This window comes from Electrophorus electricus, chromosome 6 (genome assembly GCF_041902795.1).
Source record: "Electrophorus electricus isolate QZ-2024a chromosome 6, ASM4190279v1, whole genome shotgun sequence".
Classification (NCBI taxonomy): domain Eukaryota; kingdom Metazoa; phylum Chordata; class Actinopteri; order Gymnotiformes; family Gymnotidae; genus Electrophorus; species Electrophorus electricus.
Window position 1 is genome coordinate 25905825 of NC_137502.1, and position 22360 is coordinate 25928184.

Sequence of the window (22360 nt, forward strand, 5' to 3'; positions counted from 1 at the left end):
AATATGAGATAGGGAAATCATAGATTCAGGGACACTAAGAGGATGGCCAATCATGATAGTACACAGGGATCTAATAGCACAGGTTAGAAATACAGTGGTGTGAAAAAGTATTTGCCCCTTCCTGATATCTTTTTTTTCATGTTTGTCACACTTAAATGCTTCAGATCATCAAACAAATTTAAATATTAGACAAAGATAACACAAGTAAACTGTAAACTGCAGTTTTTAAATGAAGGTTTTTATTATTATGTGGAAAACTGGGCAAAAAAAAAAAAAAAAGAGACTGGGCAAAAATGTTCTGCATGGCAGAGTTCCAAGATGAAAACCACTGCTGAACAAAAAGGCTCATCTCAGTTTTTCCAGAAAACATCTTGATGATCCCCAAGACTTTTGCGAAAATACTCTGTGGACTGACGAGACAAAAGTTGCACTTTTTGGAAGGTGTATGTCCCATTACATCTGGCGTAACACAGTATTTCAGAAAAGAATCATACCAACAGTAATATATGGTGGTGGTAGTGTGATGGTCTGGGGCTGTTTTGCTGCTTTGGGACCTGAAAGACTTGCTGTGGTAAATGGAACCATGAATTTAACTGTCTACCAAAAAATCCTGAAGGAGAATGTTTGAATGCCATCTGTTTGTGACCTCAAGCTGAAGTGCACTTGGGTTCTGCAGCAGGACAATGATCCAAAACGTACCAGCAAGTTCACGTCTGAATGGCTTAGGAAAAACAAAATGAAGACTTTGGAGTGGCCTAGTCAGTCCTGACCTGAATCCGATTGAGATGCTGTGGCATGCCCTTAAAAAGGTGGTTCATGCTCAAAAACCCTCCAATGTGGACGAATTACAACTATTCTGCAAAGATGAGTGGGCTAAAATACCTCCACAGCACTAAAAGACTCATTACCAGTTATTAGGTTTAGGGGACAATCACTTTTTCACACAGCGCCATGTAGGTTTGGATTTTTTTTTCCCCTTAATAAAAACCTTCATTTAAAAACTGCATTTTGTGTTTACTTGTGTAATCTCTGTCTAGTATTTCAATTTGTTTTATCAACAAATTTAAGTGTGACACATGCAAAAAAAAAAAAGATATCAAGAAGGGGGCAAACACTTTCACACCAGTGTACCTCCTCCAACATTAGATTCTATTAATGGAAAGTTTATTGATTCATCAATATAAAAGGAAGTTAGGCATGATAAAGCATAGTAAATGAGAGACAGAAATTAACTACACCAAGTTATAGGCATTAAAATTTGTGAAAGAAATAGATAAAACCTCAACAAGCTTTCAAGACTGGTAGTGTTTGATTTTAAATTGTTTACCAAAAACGGGCAAATGCCTTGGAATTTGGAGTACAACAGCAGTCCTTAACCTTGCCTAGTCCTTAACCCTCTGAGATCTCGGGGCTTTTTCTCGGTTATTGCATATTTTTCTAAATTCACTTTAAAGGTACTTACATATGAAACAAATGGGTATCATGCTATATCAAAATGTTCAGAACAGTCTGGTCCTAGTCCATCTGGGGCCTGTAGGACTCCGCAGCGTCCACCCCTGAACTACACCCAGGGCCCCCCAAAATTTCCCAGACACACTCTCTGGGGAAGAACGGTTATGCGCTGCCTTCTCCTTCTTTTTTTTACTCTTCTTTCCCGGCATCCTTCAGTGGTCGATGTTTCTGTTACACTGAGAGGGCAGAGCAGGATGTGGGGACAAGTTGCGGAACACAGAAGATATGTTTATTAATACACACAACAACGATTACGTAGCTCACAGGCTATCAGGGTCAAACATTGACAACATTCACATTTAAACACGAGACTTATATACACGCACACTAATAATACACAACAAGGAGCAGGAGTGAAACCCAAGGAGGGCGTAGCTGTACAGATGAATGAAGACACACACACACAAGGAGACGTTTGGGAGGAGGGGCCATACCATGACAACTTTTTTTAAACTCAAACACTACAAACTGACAATAAGTAAAATTAAATAAATAAATGAATTATCAAACATAAATAAGGCCTATCTAAAAAGAGGGGTTTTAAGTAACATTTTAAATCAGTTCAGAGTAGGAGCATTTTAATAGCGTTAGGTAGAGCTTTGCATAATCGATGTGCTCCACAAGAAAAAGCTCTTTCACCCATGGATTTTAATTTTCAAGAAGGCTGCTGTAGATTGAGATAAATAACAGAATCTATAGAGCAAAGCTAAGAGGGTGAAGAATGCAAAGCAGCTCATGCAACATGCAAGCTGTAAACATAACAACGGGTCACTGATCTGTTGACCACTGAGCTTTGTATAACAGTATTCCAGCTACCTAGCTACAAATATCACATTATAGCTAAATGGTCTGTTACAGTTACACACTGCTCCTTGTGTGTGCTCCTTGCTACTGGCATAAGCTATGTTTTACACTGCTGGCAGTGCTTTGTCTATTTAGAAAGCTCAACATACCTTGGTAATATTGATGGCATTTTTTTGCTCCTGTACCAGTACTGAATGGGACAAATGTATAAAATATGGTGTGTGTGTGTGAGATATATATATATATATTAGTATGTTAAATTATTCTTATTCTTCAGAATGTTTCAAATATTTTAAAATATTTTGCACAGGCTATAATCTTTATATGTGGCCACATTAATGGTAAATATGTAGTATACTAGTTTACTTATTTTTATAATGTTTATTACTCTAAGTTGTCTTTTATGTCATTTCTGCAAGGAATTTGCTGATCATCCACTCTATAGGCACCTTGATATTTAGTATCAACAAAATCCTCTTATTTGGTATTGATCTAGATTTTATGTTCTTGATTGTGGCATCATGCCTAATGTTTTCCTTAAATATGCATGTGTGTGTGTGCACGTTTGTGTGTGTGTGTAATTACATAACATAGTCAAAGAAATCCTGTGGAGTTACACATCAAATATTAAGATCAAAATGATCAGTATCATAAAATCCTAATGAAGATAATTTCATCTAAAATATGAATCAGATTAATGGTAAATATGTAGGCTACTAGCTCACTTATTTTGCATTTTACCCATAAGTTGCTTTTTAGTGTTTTTGTCTGGTTTCAATACAATTATATAACACTTTGGAAGAAATATACAGAATAACAAACCAAAGCTTGAGGCCAGAATGGCAAATATCTCCACAGCTACAGTGAATTTTCCAGGAGAGCTGACATAAGATGGAATAAAGGTGATCCAAACTGCACAGAATATGAGCATGCTGAATGTGATGAATTTGGCTTCATTAAAGTTATCAGGCAATTTTCGAGCCAAAAAAGCTAAAACAAAACAGAAGAGAGCCAGGAGTCCTATATAACCCAGTACACCCCAGAAACTTATTATTGAACCCACATTACATTCTAAAATAATCTTTTCTTTGTAGAGCTTCAGATTTTTGAAGGGAAAAGGAGGGGAAATAGTTAACCAAATCACACAATTAATGACCTGTATTAGAGTGAAGGCAAGAACACTGAGCCTCTGCTGTGGAGGCCCAAACCATTTCATGACATTACTGCCTGGAAGTGTAGCCCTGAAGGCCATTAACACCACTATTGTTTTCCCCAGAACACAAGAGATGCAGAGGACGAAGGTGATCCCAAACGCTGTGTGACGCAGCATACAGGACCACTCAGAGGGCTGACCAATGAAAGTAAGTGAACAGAGGAAACACAGAGTCAGAGAGAAGAGCAGCAGGAAGCTCAGCTCTGAGTTGTGGGCTTTCACTATTGGGGTATCTTTGTATCTATAGAATACAACTAATATTGACAGTGTCAAAAATGCACCAATAATAGAAACAGCTGTTAGCAAAATTCCCATAGTTTCCTCATAAGACAGATATTCAGTTTCCTTCTTTATACATTCATCCCTCTGTGGATTTGACCAGGAGTCTTCATAGCATTGTTCACATTTAATAGAATCTGTTGTGGAATAAGAAAGGAAATAATAAATAGAAATCAAATACATGTGGAGAATAATTAGCTGAATACACTACAAAAATAAATGTTTATTGAATCTTCTTTGTTATGAGAATGAATGAATAAATGAATGAACAACATGTTGTTCTTTTCATAAAGACTATTACACTATTTTTTTAATTTAATTTTAACAAAAGAAATCTGGGAATTTTTGTACCTGTATTATTACTGATCTCTCCTTCAGCACATGGTATACAGTCAAAGCAGCACACAGGCTTTCCTTTCTGCACAGCCTTCCTGGTGCCTTGAGGGCAGCTCTCACTGCAAACAGATATTGGAACCTATAATCAAGGGGGATATGTTTATTTTTTTATTTTTGTAAAAAGGATTTCTTGAACTCCACATTGCAATTATCATCTCCATATGAAAAGTGCTTTATTTTAGGCCAAAATACAATTCTTCCTTTTTTCTTACCTTATTAGTATTTTTAGCCCACAAAATAGAAGGCATGTTTAGTGATAATCGACTGTAAACAGGGAAAGTGGAGTCATAAAGTCCAATAGTGACAAATTCGTGTTGTTGTTCTTTACTTGTTTGCCAGTTTATCACCTCATATCTCGCAACAGGGTCACCATTTTTATCAAAATAAACTTCTTCACCATCTTTAGTTTTGAAATGCACCATTTTGAGATATTCTAGAAACTGAAGAAACAGTGGTTTATTGACAATAAATATCGGTATAAGTTATACCATTTAAAAACACTATAATACATGGCATTGTCAGTTACACTACAACATTTTGTCTGGGTTTTTTTAATTAGTGCTAAATGTGTGTTCCAAATCTTTAAGTGCAGAAACATTAACTCACTGTGAGAGGATCAGGCTGCTTCTTTGAAGAACAAGTTTCTTTGCAGCCTAGAAGGTCATGTAGTGTATGGGCAATAGCATAAACCCCTTTATACACATTATTGAAATATGGCATCATGGACATGTCAGTAAATGTGCTGTCCATTTCAGACAATTTCTCTTGTCCTGTGCATAATGCTGAATCCTCTGAATCGCTCTCGACTTTATACTTACAATGAAATAATGTCTCCCAGTATTTAGTAAAAATGGCACTGCCTGCAGATTTTACTTGGTCTAAATCTAAAATGAACTCTTTCAGACCTGTCACCTCTGTTTTAGGAATAGTCAGCCCTATGGCTCCTTGCAGTATGTTGTGTTTGTCCAGTGTGGCTAGAGCTGGGTCAAAGATCCAGGCCTCAGTTCCCACCCACTGGTATCCGGTGATGTTATGCTCAAAAAATGCATCCAGTAAAATCTCTAAGTCCCAGGTGTCGACAAATCCCACTATCACTCGAGAAGTGGAGCTTTTGATCTGCTCAATGATTCTCAGAACTTTTCCTTGTGAATAAGTTTTAAAAAATGGAAGTGAATATTCTAAGCATATGCCCAACTGCTCTGCAACTTCAGTAAATGCAGCCATTCCACTGTTGCCATAGTCATCATCTCTTCTTATTGCCCCCACCCAGGTCCAGCCAAAGTGCCTGACCATTTCTGCTATTGCTCTGCTCTGGTAGTAATCACTGGGTATAGTGCGCAGAAATGAGGGATATTTCCTTTTGTCACTGAGGCACTCACAGGTGGCACCATGACTGATCTAAAAACGCATTTATATATATTTCTCAGGCACTATGTTTAGTGACAAATTTATATGCACCATCATAATGACATATGCCAATAAAATTGGTTATTAAAATAACTTTTTTTCTTTCATATTGTTTAATAAGAATTAAAATTATGTTTTAATAGACAGAGTTAAAAGTTCTTAATTGCTTAAATTCTTACTAAGGGAATGCTAAAAGGTCCAATACTCATTGCAACAGCCATGGACACTGAAGAATAGCTCTCTCCTATTATTGCTTGTACCTGAGCTGGTTTTGTGCAGACCTCATTTGAGACTGATTTCTCATTTCCATTAACGAGTGCCATAGCCACCTGAACCCCCACTGCTGTGGAACTACAGGTGTCATAGATCTTATAGCCCAGGGAGACACCAGGCAGTAAAGCGGAACTGTTGTTGATCTCCTCTATTGCAAAAATCAATGACTGTGAGAACTGTATGGCTCTGAAATCAAAACTTGTCAATAGCAGAAAAATATAATGACAATATTTTAGAATAAAATTTTAAAACTTCCAGCACTGCTGTCTCATTCTGGGTCATATCATATTTTTGGTATAATACATGCTCACACAGTTTCTACAATACTTACTTTCCCAGGCCACTTACCTCATGCACTTCGTTGGAGGTGGTATAACCAAATAGGACAAGTCTTTGATCTCCCAACTACTATGAAAGGGAAATATTCCTCCAATTATAATATCACCATCCTTTGATAGTTGTGGGTATACAGACTCTCCTTGCAGGGTACAAGCAGTCCCATTAGTTTTGGAAAAATTTATGATGGCCATTACCAGATGTAAGAGAGCAAAGACAGGCTCCATCCACATATTGACTGGAGCTAATGGCTAAGAATGTCTGGCAAGTCTAATGCTTCAGTTGGTTGAACAGGAAGGATATGTGGTATTTATATACATAGAAAGGCAAATTCTCTGTGGTAAAGTTTTACTGGTAGGCCGAAGTCAAAGGAGGTGTGACTTTGAAATGTGAGCAGAATAGCCTGGTTTACTGTGGATTAAAATCTGCCTGTCAGTTTTGCATGTGTGGCTGTAAAATGAGATCTGTCTCTGAACAAGCTCTATTACACTTGTATTCAGTTTTATTCATTACAATAAATTGTGTCTTTTATTAATAATCACCCCAACTAACTGAACACCTAGTCAACTTTTAATTTATGTGGTGTCCTTTGTATTCAGATGATCTTTGCTGATTGAATTGTTTCCTTCTTATCTATGTCTGCATGTTTGACTGTTAGTTTGTGAATAAATATAATATGCCTTCAACTTCAGTCACAGTTTAGTTAGACTGACATCCATTCATCACATATTAGTAGATCTACAGTCTCATCAGCTACTTAATTAGAGACAGTTCTTGATTATAATCCCTATATTAGTCTATAAGTAGTGAATATAGCTTTTCTGTTTGTGCCATGTGCAGTTTGTGTTAGCCATCCTCTAGCCCTCAGTGGTTAGTTTCTTGACCACAGGAGTGAAGGCTTGTCATCATGAAGCGACAGATCACACTCAATACATTAGTGATACTGACACATCTAAAAGTTTCATCAGAACTACTCTGTGTGATACACTCATGGCAATGCAATGTCTACTATGCCCCTTCAAAGTCAATGAAACTTCTCTATTAAGAATGATGTTATTCCACAAATATTCAGTCAACAGTGGGCCTGTATTGAGGCACTGAACAGCAATTACCTCAGTTGAGGCTGGCTCATTGATTGTTCACTCTGTTACTGTATACCTTTAATATGCTTTAATATAAGTGTATACATATTAAAGAGGTCAGTGATTGTAGGCGCAAGGTAGGTGTTTCTAAAAAGAATTAGGCTGTGGTAAGAGTTTACTCTTACTGAATTATACTTCTGCATCTCTGTATCCGCAAACATTTATGGGTGTCATATGAAGACTTTGACATAGGTGTCAGTAAATATATTTGAACATAAAATTTACATCATCAGCATTTTGCAGATGCCCTTATCTAGAGAGACTTACATATATTTATCGATATGACAGTATTTGTGTTTTCTGGGAAGCGAACCCATGACCATGTTATCACATTGTTTTACCTCTTCTTCCTCGTAAGCTTTTGTACCCGCATGCACATTTCAATGTAGTTGCTAAATAATTTACTGTGGTTAGGGCTTGGAACACTAATCACATTACTTCTGCCTGTAACAAAATTACTACTTTTGCTACATTTTTATAAGCTGCAAATTCATCTAGAAATTAACTTTCTATCTACATACTTTAAACCTTTTAAAGTTAACATTCTGCCACAATTCTGTTGTTAAACTTATTTTCATATGGCGAAACATAGCCTGCTAAAGCCTATGCTATATACTTTCTGCACAAGTCATTGCTTATTGCTAGTCTAACTGAATGTTCGAGATATCAAAAATTAGTTGTTAATTATCTGAATTCTGACAGTTTATCTGTGATTGTATTGACATGGTCTTAGTACACCAGGGGCCAGTTTTTTTAAACTTTTAATCTGGACTAAATTTGTCTGGATAATCCCCTTTTTGACGTAAATAGGACCAAATTAAGCACAGTTATTTGTCACGATTTTACAAAAGATGAATGTATTTGATAATGTTTATACAAATACGTCCGGATTGGTATATGGAAATCTTTGTATTAGAAGTCAACTACCATCTGCCGGACATATATTAGTTTATTTTCAATAATAATAAAAAAAAAATCTATAATGAACCACTTTTAAAAAAAGGTTTCAATCCTCACAAGCTCCTCATAAGCAGTTGCAGGGTATCTGGATTCATGGTTGTCCTTACCTTACTTCTGCTTTAAATTCTTCCATCCTATAACCTGCTCTGTGGTCCTTAACTGACTAGTAACAGTGGCATTAACATGACCACAGATTGAAGCCCAAAGATCCAACTTCCTTTATGAAGTAAATGCTTTCTTCTGGCTCAGAGTAATAAATGTACCCCTCAAGGTGTAGTAATTACAGTGTACTCCGATTTATATAAATAACTTCACAATATCATACACCTATCATGTTTTACAGTGTTTATTACTCTAAGTTGTCTTTTATGTCATTTCTTCAGAACATTTGCTGTTCACCCACACCAGAGCCACTATGCTATGTAGCATCAACATAATCTTATTTGGTATTGACCTAGATTTTAGGTACTTGATTGTGGCATTTTGCCTAATGTTTCCTTTAATATGCATGTGTGTATGTGTAAGTACATAACATTTTCAAAACAGAGCCTACAGAGTAGCATATCAAATATTAATATCAAAGTGATCAGTATCATAAAGTCCTTATGAAGATGATTTCATCTAAAATATGAACCAGGTTAATGGGAAATATGTAGTCAACTAGCTCACTTATTTGGCATTTTACTCATAAGTTGCTTTTTAGTGTTTTTCTCTGGTTTCAGTATAATTATGTAACACTTTGGAAGAAATATACAGAATAACAAACCAAAGCTTGAGGCCAAAATGGCAAATATCTCCACAGCTACAGTAAATTTTCCAGGAGAGCTGACATAAGCTGGAATAAAGGTGATCCAAACTGCACAGAATATGAGCATGCTGAATGTGATGAATTTAGCTTCATTAAACTTATCAGGCAGCTTCCGTGCTAGAAAAGCCAAAAGAAAACATAAACTAGCTAGGAGTCCTATGTAACCCAGTACAGCCCAGAAACCGATGGATGAACCTAATTTACATTCTAGAATAATCTTTTCCTTGTAGACTTTGTGATTTCTAAATGGAAAAGGAGGTGACATTATTAACCAAATCACACAAATAATGACCTGTATGAGAGTGAAGGCAAGAACACTGAGTCTCTGCTGTGGAGGCCCAAACCATTTCATGACATTACTGCCTGGAAGTGTAGCCCTGAAGGCCATTAACACCACTATTGTTTTCCCCAGAACACAGGAGATGCAGAGGACGAAGGTGATCCCAAACGCTGTGTGACGCAGCATACAGGACCACTCAGAGGGCTGACCAATGAAAGTAAGTGAACAGAGGAAACACAGAGTCAGAGAGAAGAGCAGCAGGAAGCTCAGCTCTGAGTTGTGGGCTTTCACAATTGGGGTATCTTTGTATCTATAGAATACAACTAATATTGCCAGTGTCATGAATGCACCAACCACAGAAACAATTGTTAGCAAAATTCCCATAGTTTCCTTATAAGACAGATGTTCAGTTTCCTTCTTTATACATTCATTCCTTTGTGAGTTTGACCAGTAGTCTTGATAACATTGTTCACATTTGATAGAATCTGTTTTGGAGTAAGAAATAAAGTAAACAATACAATGAGATGTTCGATTCACAGGGAAAATAATCAGCTGAATACACTACATCTACTTACTCTCTTAAAACAAGTAGAATAACTTGTGTCTATAAGACTTTTAATCATTGTTGTAATCCCAATAATAATATTTTTTGTTTCTTATTTCTCTGTATTTAAGTACCTGTTATATTACTGATCTCTCCTTCTGCACATGGTATACAGTCAAAGCAGCAGACAGGCTTTCCTTTCTGCACAGCCTTCCTGGTGCCTGGAGGGCAGTTTTCACTGCACACAGATTTTGGGACCTATAATCAAGAGAAAATGTTCATTGACATTACAAGATAAAAGGTACCTAGTGAAAATGCTTTCTTCAACTTCACATTGCAAATATCATATCTATTTAAGGAGTTCTTTACTTAAGACCAAGGTGCAAATCTGACCTTATTAGTAATTTGTGCCCACACAATAGAAGTCACATTTAGAGTTAATCGCTTATGAACAGGGAAAGTGTAGTCATAAAGTCCAACAGTGACAAATTCATGGTGCTCTTCTGCACTTGTTTGCCAGTTTATGACCTCATATCTCGCAACAGGGTCACCATTTTTATCAAAATAAACCTCTTCACCCCCTTTAGTTTTGAATCGCACCATTTTAAGATGTTCTAGAAACTGATGAAATAGACCATTTTATTTGTTGGTAAAAGTTATATGGTTTAAGAGCACAGTAAAGAATACTGCTTTGCCAATTAAAGTATAGCATTTTTGAATTTGTGCTAAGTGAGTGTTCCAAAGGTCACTATGAAATACAGGAATAGTGTTAGAATAGTCTACTTACTGTGAGATGATCGAGCTGATTATTTGTTGAACATGTTTCTTTGCAGCCAAGAAGGTTATGTAGTGTATGAGCGATAGCATAAACACCTTTATACACATTATTGAAATATGGCATCAGGGACATGTCCATAAAGATGCTGTTAGTTTCAGACAATTCCTCTTCTCCTGTGCATAATGATGAGTCCTCTGAATCATTCTGGATTGTATATTTACAATGAAATAATGTCTCCCAGTATTTAGTAAAAATTGCACTGCCTGCAGATTTCACTCTATTTAACTCTAGAATGAAGTCCTTGAGACCTGTCACCTCTATATTGGGGACAGCCAGCCCTATGGCTCCTTGCAGTATGCTGTGCTTGTCCATTTTGGCCAGTTCTGGATCAACAATCCAGGCCTCGGTCCCCACCCACTGGTATCCAATGATATTGTGCTCAAAAAATGCATCCAGCAAAATCTCTAAGTCCCCGGCATCAACAAATCCTACTATCACTCGAGAAGTGGAGCTTTTGATCTGCTCAATGATTCCCAAAACCTTTCCTTGTGAATAGGTGTTAAAAAATGGAAGCGAATATTCTAAGCATATGCCCAACTGCTCTGCAACTTCAGTAAATGCAGCCATCCCACTGTTGCCATAGTCATCATCTCTTCTTATTGCCCCCACCCAGGTCCAGCCAAAGTGCCTGACCATTTCTGCTATTGCTCTGCTTAGGTGGTAATCACTGGGAATAGTGCGTAAAAATGAGGGATATTTCCTTTTGTCACTGAGACACTCACAGGTGGCACAGTGACTGATCTAAAACACATTTTTACAGGTGTCTCAGGCATTATGTTTATATGCATTCTCATATTGATATATGCCATTAATGTTGGTAATAAGATTCATATTTCTTTTTCTAACCATTAAAATTACGTTTTAAAACACAATATACTTATCACTTAAATTCTTACTAATGGGATGCTGAAAGGTCCAATACTCTTTGCCACAGCCATGGACACTGATGAGTATGTCTCTCCTATTATGGCTTGTACCTGGGCTGGTTTTGTGCAGAACTCATTTGAGACTGATTTCTCATTTCCATTAACAAGTGCCATAGCCATCTGAACCCCCACTGCTTTGGACGTACAGGTGTCATAGATCTTATAGCCCAGTGAGACACCAGGCAGTAAAGAGGAACTGTTGTTGATCTCCTCTACTGCAAACATCAAGGACTGTGAATATTGTAAGGCTCTGACATCAAGACTGAATGATAAATGAAAAAATACAATGACATTATTTTACAATAAAAACTTGACTGATGTGCCATTCTTGATCATGTAACATTTTAGTATAATACACGTTCACACTTGCCTCTTCTGCTTACCTCGTACACTTCACTGGAGGTGGTTTGACCACATAGGATGAGTCTGTGATCTCCCAACTGCTATGAAAGGCAAAAATTCCTCCAACTATAATATCACCATACTTTGATAACTGTGGGAATGCAGACTCTCCTCGCAGGGTGCAGGCTGTCCCATTTGCTCTGGAAAAATTAATGATGGCCATTACTACATGCAAGAGAGCAAAGATAGGCTCCATCCAACTATCCACCTTTAATGGTTAATGGTTAAGAAAGTCTGACAGGTCTGATGTTTCAGTTCTTTGAACAGGAAGGATAAGTAGTATTTATGCTGGTAAAATGGCAAATACTCTATGGTGAAGTTTTACTGGTAGGTCAAAGGCAAAGGAGGCGTGACTCTGAAATGTAATCAGAGTAGAATGGTTTACCTGTGGATTAAAATCTGTCTGTGAAATCTGTACCTGTGCATTGAAAATCAGATCTCTCTCTGCACCAGCTGTTCATATTGCCACTCCATCTGTATATGTTACAATAAGTTGTTTTAAATTAAGCCAAACAGCTAGCCAGACACCTAGCCCACATATAATTTATTTGGTCTCGTGTTTTCAAATGCTCATGGCTGATTTACGTGTTCATTTCTTAACTTTGTTTGTCTTTTGGGAATAAATATATCTATTAAATACATTTTTATTAAATATAACACTTTCAATTGTATGATAAGCACACAGCTTAGTTAAACTGCTGTCAATCAACAAAAATTGCTAAACCTACAGTTTGAAACCAACTTAATTAGAAACATTTCTTGATTATAAACCCTATATGTGTCTTGTAAATATAGCCTATCTGTTTTTACCATGCACAGTTTGTATTAGCCAACCTCTAGCCCTCAAAGTGTAAGGAGTGGGAGGTGGAGAGTGAACACACTTGCGAAGTGATGACGCCACTAACTCTGGAAGCCATAATGAACTAACATGGATTGAATAGAATAAATAAATAATATGGTTAATAACAGATACAGACTAACAATACAGAATAAAATGAAGAACAAACAAGCTAACAGAAGAATAATTGGCTAACAGGGTGAGTGCGAGAACTAGGCAACAAAGGAACTAAACATTAAGGAAAGACTAAAGGAGAACAATGATGAGGTATAAAACTAGGACAAGTGGAGAGTACACTGAACCAGGCTACGGAAGAGACAAACAACAACCAAGACAAAAACATAACTCAAAAGAAAACCAGACAACGCTTGTGTATATAAAAAGTGGAAGAGAAACCTAAACAGAAGCAAACTGATGGGAGAACATCTTATGAGGAAAGAGCGGACTCAGACAAGCGAATACTAACAGGGAAAGCAACGTATATGAAAACAGAGAGAAAGTACAACATACAAGCAAACATGAACAGGGAAAGCAACCTAAACTGAGATGGCAACTTAACCTGGAATGTAGAGAGAAAGTACATAGGAACAAGACGAGAGCTCATGCGGAATATACCAAAACAATGACCAGCAAACACAAAAGGAAGAGACAGAGTTTAAATAGACACACTAACAAAGGCTAAACAAGGATCAGGTAGAGCTAAAGGGTAGGAGACAGGAAACCAGTCTTTGAGTGTGACAGTAACCCAACACCCTACCCCACCCCCTCAACACGCAACTCCCGAAGCAAGAACAATCCGAAGTAGAGTGGCCAGAGAAGAAAGCAGGAACAAAAGAACGAGAGACAAATGAAGTACCAACACTAGAAGTAGACACAGTGGCTGACACAATGCGAGAGGTAGACACAGGAGTTGGGACAAGTCTTGGGGCATGACCACGGGCAGGGTTTGTGACAAGACCAGGGGCATGTACGAGACTTGGGACTAAACCATAGACAGGCACGGGGGTTGGGAGAGGTTGAGGGAAAAGGAGTGGGACTGCAAACCTGGTTGGGACAGGAGATTGGCACAGAGACAAGCAAGGAGAGTCCGGGCGGTCCAGAGGTGCGGCCACGATGTTCAGCGGTGGGTCCAGGAGGTCCAGATGCGCGGCCACGACGTTGAGTGGTGGGTCCGGGTGATCCGGAGGCGTGGCCACGGCATTCAGCAGCTGGTCTGGGAGGTCCAGAGGTGTGGCCATGGTGTTCAGCGGCAGGTCTGGAAGGTCCAGATGCTCAGCCACGACGTTCAAGGGTGGGTCCGGGAGTTCTGGAAGCATGGCCATGGTGTTCACTAGCGGGTCTGGGAGGTCCAGAGGGGTGGCCACTGCCTTCAGCGGCGGGTCCAGGAGGTCTGGCGACGTGGCCATGGCATTCAGCGGTGGGTGCAGGAGGCATGGCTATGGCATTCAACTGCAGATCTGGGAGATCTGGAGGTGTAGCTACAAGAACAGACCTGGTACAAGAAACAAGAACAGGCTGAGTGGCATCTCTGGAACATCTCAAAGGGAACTGGCTGGGTGTCGTCTCTCATGCCAGGACCCAACTAGGCAGAGGCCTCCACTATGCCGGAAACAGGATCAGGACAGAAGGCGGCATCCACTATGCTGCGAACAGGACCATGACGGGAGGCGACATCCACTATGCCAGGAACAGGAACTGGATCAGGATGGGTGGCGACTTTCTCGGGCACTAACAGGAACACAAACTGGCTGGGCGGCGTCTTCCACACCAGAGACAGGGGCAGGCTGGGCGGCATCTTCCACGCAGGAGACATGGACAGGCTGGGTGGCATCTTCCACACCAGAGACAGGGACAGCTGTGTGGTTTCCTCCACGCCAGAGACAGGGACTGGCTGGGTGGTCTCCTCTACACTGGAGACTCCCCCTGGGTGAGGTACCTGTAACATATTGCACAGACTGAGAAGCCTCTGAGAGTCTGCCAACCTGGGGCACAGGATCTAGCAGCCGGGTAGTTATCACACTCCTTGGGGCTTTTGGCTTTTGCCCACATGTGCTACAACAGTCCTTTGTCTGGGGAGCTGTGAGGATGGGTAATGGGGCACTGAGCTGGTCTGAGTTGACAGGGGATTTTCTAGATCTAGATGTGTTAGAGCAGCCACACCTCCAGACCTGAAGCTGACCGGCACAGATTCGTTGTCTACAGCAGATGTACTTCCTGACTCATCGCCTGCAGCCGCTGTATCTACAAATCAGCTGTCACTAGATGATGCAGTCCCTGACCCTCAGCCAGTCCATGTCTCCAATGTAAGAAACTCGGTCAGTTCTTGTCTCCAGCTTGAGACATGCCGCCCAGTCAGTCTCTGTCCCCGGTGTGAAAGACTCCGCCTTGTCAGTCCCTGTCTCCGGCGTAGAGGACACTGTCCTGTCAGTCCATGTCTCTGGCATAGTGGATACCATCCTGTCAGTTCTTGTCTTCAATGTAGTGAGAAATGCCGCCCTGCTAGTTCCTGTCTCCGGTGAGGAGGACATCGCTCTACCAGTCCCCATGCCTTGTGCCAGACCTGTACCTGTACTTTGTGCCAGGCCAGTCCCAGTGGCCACACCTTGAGGCGCTACTGTGCCCTTAATGGCTGCTTCATGTGGGCCTTAGGACTCCTGCTGCCACACCTCACGGACGGCCAGGACTCCCGAGCCTCTTTGTTGGCCTCCCGGACCCCAGTGACTCCTATGTTCATGCCCTGTGTTTCTCCAGTGACTCCTGTGCCCTCTGAGGCTGCTGAGTCAGCACCTATGACTAACCCCATGTTCCTCCCATCACCTGTTTTGGACACCGTTTGTTTGTAGTTGTGTATGTCCCAGTTCCTGTTGTGGTGCCAGTATCAGTCCCTTTGTCTGCATCTGTTTCAATCCATGTGCCCCTAACTGTATCTGTTCCAGGGCCAATGTCTGTCTATGTTCCTGTCCCTGTGTCATTTGTACAATCCCTAATCCATGTCCAGTCCCCCATTATATAGTGTTCTGTCATCTGCCTTGTCTCCCCATTCCCCATTTAGGTCACCTGAGTCTGCTTCTCATCCTGTGGTATCTCTAGCCCTGGTTCCTGGACTCACCCCTGATCTTCTGCCTGTTCACCACCCCCCATCCTCTCCTGTGTGTCCTTAGTGTGTCATCCTACTTAGTGTGTCATCCTTGGTTTTGCTCCTGCTTTAACTTGTCATCTTGCCATGCCTGCTACGCCAGTTCCTGATACACCCTGTGTTTTGCTGCCTCACTCAGCTCCTGTTTTATCCATGTTTCCTGTGCCTGTCTAGTCTTGTTTCTGTTCTTCCTTTGTTTACTTGTTTCTTCTTGCTTCCTTGTTTTTTTTTTGTTTTGTTTTTTATTCCACCCCTTGTTAGTATCTCCACCTGATATTGCAATGACCTGTGTCTTGTTAGTCAATTGTGAAGTCTTGCATTAAGTTTCTGAGCCATAGTTTATTATTCTTTGTTTCTCCTGGTTATTCAGATTTCTGTTTATGTCTTTGGATTACCATCTTTGCCTGTTCCCTCTCTGTTTTGGTTTGCCTTGTTGATTGCTTTCTGGATTAGACCTTCATGAGTATTTTGGATTATGTTTATGTGCTATCCCTGTTCTCTAATAAATTGCATCCACCCTCACACTGCAGTTGTTTCTGTCGTTGTTTATGATCTGAATGTTATAGCACTGCATGAATCATCAACACAAAACTATTTGACTTTTTGTAGAATGCTGTCTAGAAAGGTGACAGGGATAGGAACAACAGGGAAACTGAGAATTGACATAATTAACAGCTCTCACATCTTGAACAAAGCTCCACTCATCTTCATCTGGTTCCTTAATATGGGAGAGATGCTCTAGACTGCCAGGAAGAGGAATGAAAATACAATGCTCCTCAAGCAACAACTGTCAACAACTGAAGCAATATCAGCTAGATCTTCAGGTATAAGTGGGTACTGCTTAATTTTAGGAAGACATTTAGAAGGATTCACAGTAATCTTAACTGGAGTAGCAGAGGCTGGGAGGACCTTTCAGGGATGTCTGAGAGACAAAGGGAAGAAGGAGTTAAGACATGGAAACTGAGAAAGGCAATGGGAATTGTCATTGTCTACCCACATCTGGGTATTTGGGACCTCGAGGAAGATGCCTTCTGTGGATAATTCAGTTGTAGCATTCATGTTACTAATTCCTGATCTAAGACATTGATCGTGTTGCCTGATGTGAGGATTTGATGTTCAAAAAATAAAGGGTGTATCTAACAAAGCATAGTAGTAGACTGCTGGTTACAGGCAGCAATACCATCTATAGTAGGTAGCATGGGCTATACTACAGCAGGACACAGGGGCAGCACCTTCATTTGAGACAGGGTGCAGCAGAGGTGGCGCCCTCCATGGAGCAGGCATTGGAGCAGCATCCTTCTTGGCTCAGGGTACTGAATCACCAAAGGGAATCAGAAGGTTTATGAACATGATGGGTAAATCCAGGAGCTCTGGACTCGCACTCAGTCCAGGTAACTAGGCTGCCGACCTGCAAATCACCATGGCATCACTTTAGCTGCAGAAAGGCTCAGTAATGGCATGCTCAAGGAGGTAGGGTGTAGGGGTGGCTGTCTTTGCTGGGGACAGGGTGCAGTCTTCAGAAAGCATAGACAGGGTGGTGTCTTCAACACAGACAGGGCAGTTTTTTTCAACACCACTGACAACAGGAAAACATTCAAATGAAAACTGGGAATCGACTGGTGTGGACTTGGGCTCACATCTTGTTTTGTGGCATCGGTGACACTTTTGGCTATGTGAGCAGGATTCTCTGCCACAGCCTTTTTGTCCACCTAGGCCTCTAGGAGCATTGCCATGGGCAGTAGTCGGGAATGTAGGAAAGATGGGCTGTTGTCTACTTCAGGAGAGGCAGGGTCCTGAACGTCCTCATCTGGGTACTGGAAGTGAGTTAGCTGGAAGTGGGTTGCACTTAGCATTCTTCCATAGCAGCCAAATCTGCCTGAATCCTGGTGAACATGCATTCCCCTAAATATGTCGTATCCTCCAGGATACGATGCAGAGGACGAAGGTGATCCCAAACGCTGTGTGGCGCAGCATACAGGACCACTCAGAGGGCCGACCAATGAAAGTAAGTGAACAGAGGAAACATAGAGTCAGAGAGAAGAGCAGCAGGAAGCTCAGCTCTGAGTTTGAGCTTTGCATATTGGAGTCTTTTTATATTTAAAGAATATTACTAATATTACCAGTGTCACAAGTGCACCAATAATAGCAAAAGCTGTTAGCAAAACTCCCATAGTTTCCTCATAAGACAGATATTCAGTTTCCTTTCTTACACATTTATCCCTCTGTGCATTTGACCAATAGTCCTGATAGCACTGTTCACATTTAATAGAATCTGTTATGGAGTGAGACAGAAAATAATAAAAATGAGAAAAAGAGATTAGACACACAAGGATAATACACAGGAAATATAGTCAAATGAATACATTACAAATGTGACAGTTTAATGGCAATACTTTTGACAAGAATCGTGTATATCTCTTAAAACAAGGACAATAAATGAATTTTCAAAAAGTGGCTATGACTTTTAATCATGGCAGAAATAGTAACATTTTTCATTCCCCCTTTCTGGGTGTTTTTGTACCTGTTATATTACTGATCTCTCCTTCTGCACATGGTATACAGTCAAAGCAGCACACAGGCTTTCCTTTCTGTACAGCTTTTCTAGTACCCGGAGGGCAGTTTTTACTACACACTGATATTGGCACCTATGATCAAGGGAAACATTTAGCTGCCTGAACAAGGTTTAAAAGGTGCATACTTAACTACTTACTTCAAATTTGCATTGCAAGTCCATTATCCATACGAGTAGTCCTTTACTTAAGACAAAATTGCAAATCTTACCTTATTAATATTTTGTGCCCACACAATGGAAGACACATTTATTGTTAATCGGTTGTTAACATTGAACGTGGAGTCATACAGTCCAACAGTGACAAAGTCATGTTGATGTTCTTTATTTGTCTGCCAGTTTATGACCTCATATCTTGCAGCAGGGTCACCATTTATATCAAAATAAGCCTCTTCACCCTCTTTAGTTTTGAAATGCACCATTTTCAGCTGTTCAAGAAACTGAAAAAATAGATCACAGTTTATTTGGTGATGAGAATTATATTTAAAAAGCACAGCAAAGAGCACTCCATTGCCAATTAAATTATATAATTTTGGATGGATTGTTGAATTGGTGCTAAATGTTGGCTAAAAAGCTCAGTATGAAGTTCAAGAACAGGGTATTAACTTACTGTGAGAGAATCAGGCTGCTGTTTTGTTGGACATGTTTCTTTACATCCAAGAAGATCATGTAGGGTATGGGCAATAGCATAAACCCCTTTATACACATTATTAAAATATGGCATCAGGGACATGTCAGTAAACATGCTGTCAATTTCAGACAATTTCTCTTTTCCTGTGCACACTGGTGAGTCATCTGAATTATTCTGTACTTTATATTTACAATGAAATAATGTCTCCCAGTATTTAGTAAAAATGGCACTGCCTGCAGATTTCACTCGGTTTAAATCTAGAATGAACTCCTTTAAACCTTTCACTTCTGTTTTGGGGACAGCCAGTCCTATGGCTCCTTGCAGTATGTTGTTTTTGTCCAGTGTGGCCAAAACTGGATTTAAGATCCAAGCCTCAGTTCCTACCCACTGGTATCCAGTGATGTTGTGCTGAAAGAATACATCCAGCAAAATCTCTAAGTCTGAGGGGTCAACAAATCCCACTATCACTCGAGAAGTGGAGCTTTTGATGTGCTCGATGATTCTCGTAACTTTTTCCTGTGAGTAAGTTTTATAAAATGGAAGGGAATATTCTAAGCATATGTCCCATTGTTGTGCAACTTGAGTAAATGCAGCCATCCCACTGTTGCCATAGTCATCATCTCTTCTTATAGCCCCCACCCAGGTCCAGCCAAAGTGCCTGACCATTTCTGCCAGTGCTCTGCTCTGGTGGTAATCACTGGGAATAGTACGCAGAAATGAGGGATATTTCCTTTTGTCACTGAGACACTCACAGGTGGCACCGTGACTGATCTAAAAACAGATCACAGATACCTAGGCATTATGTTTCGCGATAAGTTTGATTGCACCAGCTACCGGCTATCATAATGACATTAAAACTTTACATCTGCATATCTTTAAAAACAATCACACGTGTTTTAATAGATATTTACAGTGATTGTTCATAATTGTTTAAATCCTTACTAAGGGAATGCTGAAAGGTCCAATACTCATTGCAACAGGCATGGACACTGATGAGAAGGTCTCTCCTATTATGGCTTGTACCTGACCTGGTTTTGTGCAAACCTCATCTGAGACTGTTTTCTCATTTCCATTAACAAGTGCCATAGCCACCTGAACCCCCACTGCTTTGGAAGTACAGGTGTCATAGATTTTATAGCCCAGTGAGACACCAGGCAGTAAAGAGGAACTGTTGTTGATCTCCTCTACTGCAAACATCACAGACTGTGAAGACTGTAAGGCTCTGACTTCAAGACTGGATAATAAAAGAAAAAATATTTAAAAATTTTAAAAGACATTATTTTAGGATAAAGTATTAAAGCTCCTTCAGTGATGTGTAATTCATTATCATGTAATATCTTAATATAATACATGTTCACACAGTGTGAAATGCTCATTTTCCTCTATTGCTTACCTTGTACACTTCACTGGAGGTGGTGGGACTACATAGGACGAGTCTGTGATCTCCCAACTGCCATGAAAAGAAAAAATCCCTCTTAACTATAATATCACCATCCTTTGATAGCTGTGGGTAGGCAGACTCTCCTTGCAGGATACAAGCAGTCCCATTAGATTTGGAGAAATTGATGATGGCTATTACCACATGTAAGAGAGCAAAGACAGGCTCCATCCACCTATCTACCTACAGACTGGAGATAATGGTTGAGAAGCAGGTGTAATATTTCAGATGGATGAACAGGAAGAATATGTGGTATTTATATAGATGAAAAGGCAAATTCTCTATGGTAAAGCTTTACTGGTAGGTCAAAGTTAAAGGAGGTGTGACTTTGAAATGTGAGCAGAGTAGCCTGGTTTAACTGTGGATTAAGGTCGGCCTGTCAGATCTGTACCTGTAGATTGAATGAGATATGTCTCTGTACCAGATGCTTATGTTGTTACTTTAGTTTATAGTACAGTGTTTCATTTTATTTTTTTGTTTTTTTGTTGTTGTTTGTTTGTTTTTTTGTTAATAAGCACAACAGCTAACAGTTGGCTTGTCATATTAAAGTGATCTACCACACCTACCACAGTGATGACACATACATATGTATAAACCTCATCAGCACTGCTACGTCTGATACACTTATAGCAGGGCAACATCCTCTAATGTGCCTCTGAGATGTAACTGAAACTGTTGTAAAATGGTCTGCCATTCCACTAATATACAGTTAACAGTGGGCCTCTGTCGAGCCAATGAACAGTGATTAGGAGAGTTGAGGGTAGCTGATGAATTGTGCATGACAGATAGTTGGCAAGAGACATAGAGAGAAATGTTGGTAAAGGCTAGTTCCCTCCATAGAAATCCACATAGATCTTTGGCTACTGTCTATTTTATTTGTTGACATGATTACTAGAAACCAATATGTCTTCAGCTCCTTTAATGGATAATTCCTGTACTGATTTATTGTTCGATGATGGTATATTTGTGCAAAAGAATGAACCCAGGTTATCACAAACAGAACTGCCTTTTTCTTCAAAATCAAGGGTATTATGTAAAATAAGGTATTCTGTCAAATATGGTAAACTGTTAGCCTGTTAGTTAGTGGATCTTATAACAGTGCCAAGATCTTACAGGAACTGGATAACCTTCCTCAGCAGGAAGGTCTGAAGAGGAAGACTGTAATTCATAGACTGTATGTGAGCAATTGAATCAATTTTATTTAGAAAAAGTTAAGCAAGCTATTATTATATCTAGAGCTAAATGGCTTGAGTTTGATGAAAAGGGTTTTGCTTATTTCTTTAGTCTAAAAAAGAAATGATGTGAGATGAAAACGATTTCTAGTTCACTTGTTGAAAATGTCTGTATCTCTCATGAGAATCTTATTTCATCACCATACTTATTTTTAATAGCTGCAGAACTTCTAAACCTATTTGGGACTTACTGACATAGTAGGTATTAAACGGGAAGTTTTTTATCATATCTAAACACATAGACTATAAGGTGCACTAATTGAGTGGTAGAAATCAATTTCCTCAAAACTATTTTTAAAGGCTTTAAGTGGTAAAAAATAAAAAATAAATACAAAGGCTCACATTGAACAGTAAGGAGGCAGATGCATGTGCAGAGAAGGGCGAGATTTATTAGGA

The 22360-nt window shown here is 39.7% G+C and overlaps 2 protein-coding genes across 3 annotated transcripts; both read right to left on the minus strand.

Annotated features, from left to right (window-relative positions):
* Window positions 1-1201: 1201 nt before the first annotated feature.
* LOC113568586 (extracellular calcium-sensing receptor-like) lies at window positions 1202-6477 on the minus strand. Its single transcript, XM_026996783.3, has 6 exons — window positions 6233-6477; window positions 5791-6082; window positions 4811-5602; window positions 4417-4644; window positions 4160-4283; window positions 1202-3945 (listed from the first exon to the last, which is right to left on the minus strand). The coding sequence occupies exons 1-6, from the start codon at window positions 6451-6453 to the stop codon at window positions 3038-3040; spliced, it is 2565 nt and encodes an 854-aa protein (XP_026852584.3). The 5' UTR covers window positions 6454-6477; the 3' UTR covers window positions 1202-3037.
* Window positions 6478-8652: 2175 nt separating this feature from the next.
* On the minus strand, window positions 8653-12353 carry LOC118241233 (extracellular calcium-sensing receptor-like). Of its 2 annotated transcripts, XM_035525494.2 has the most exons (6): window positions 12102-12353; window positions 11689-11980; window positions 10742-11533; window positions 10348-10575; window positions 10089-10212; window positions 8653-9895 (listed from the first exon to the last, which is right to left on the minus strand). In XM_035525494.2, exons 1-6 carry the CDS (start codon window positions 12314-12316, stop codon window positions 8988-8990), a joined length of 2559 nt encoding a protein of 852 aa, XP_035381387.1. In that variant the 5' UTR covers window positions 12317-12353; the 3' UTR covers window positions 8653-8987. The 2 variants fall into 2 exon arrangements, with proteins under 2 accessions (XP_035381387.1, XP_081571811.1); XM_081715685.1 differs by lacking the exon at window positions 10348-10575.
* Between the last annotated feature and the right edge of the window lie 10007 nt (window positions 12354-22360).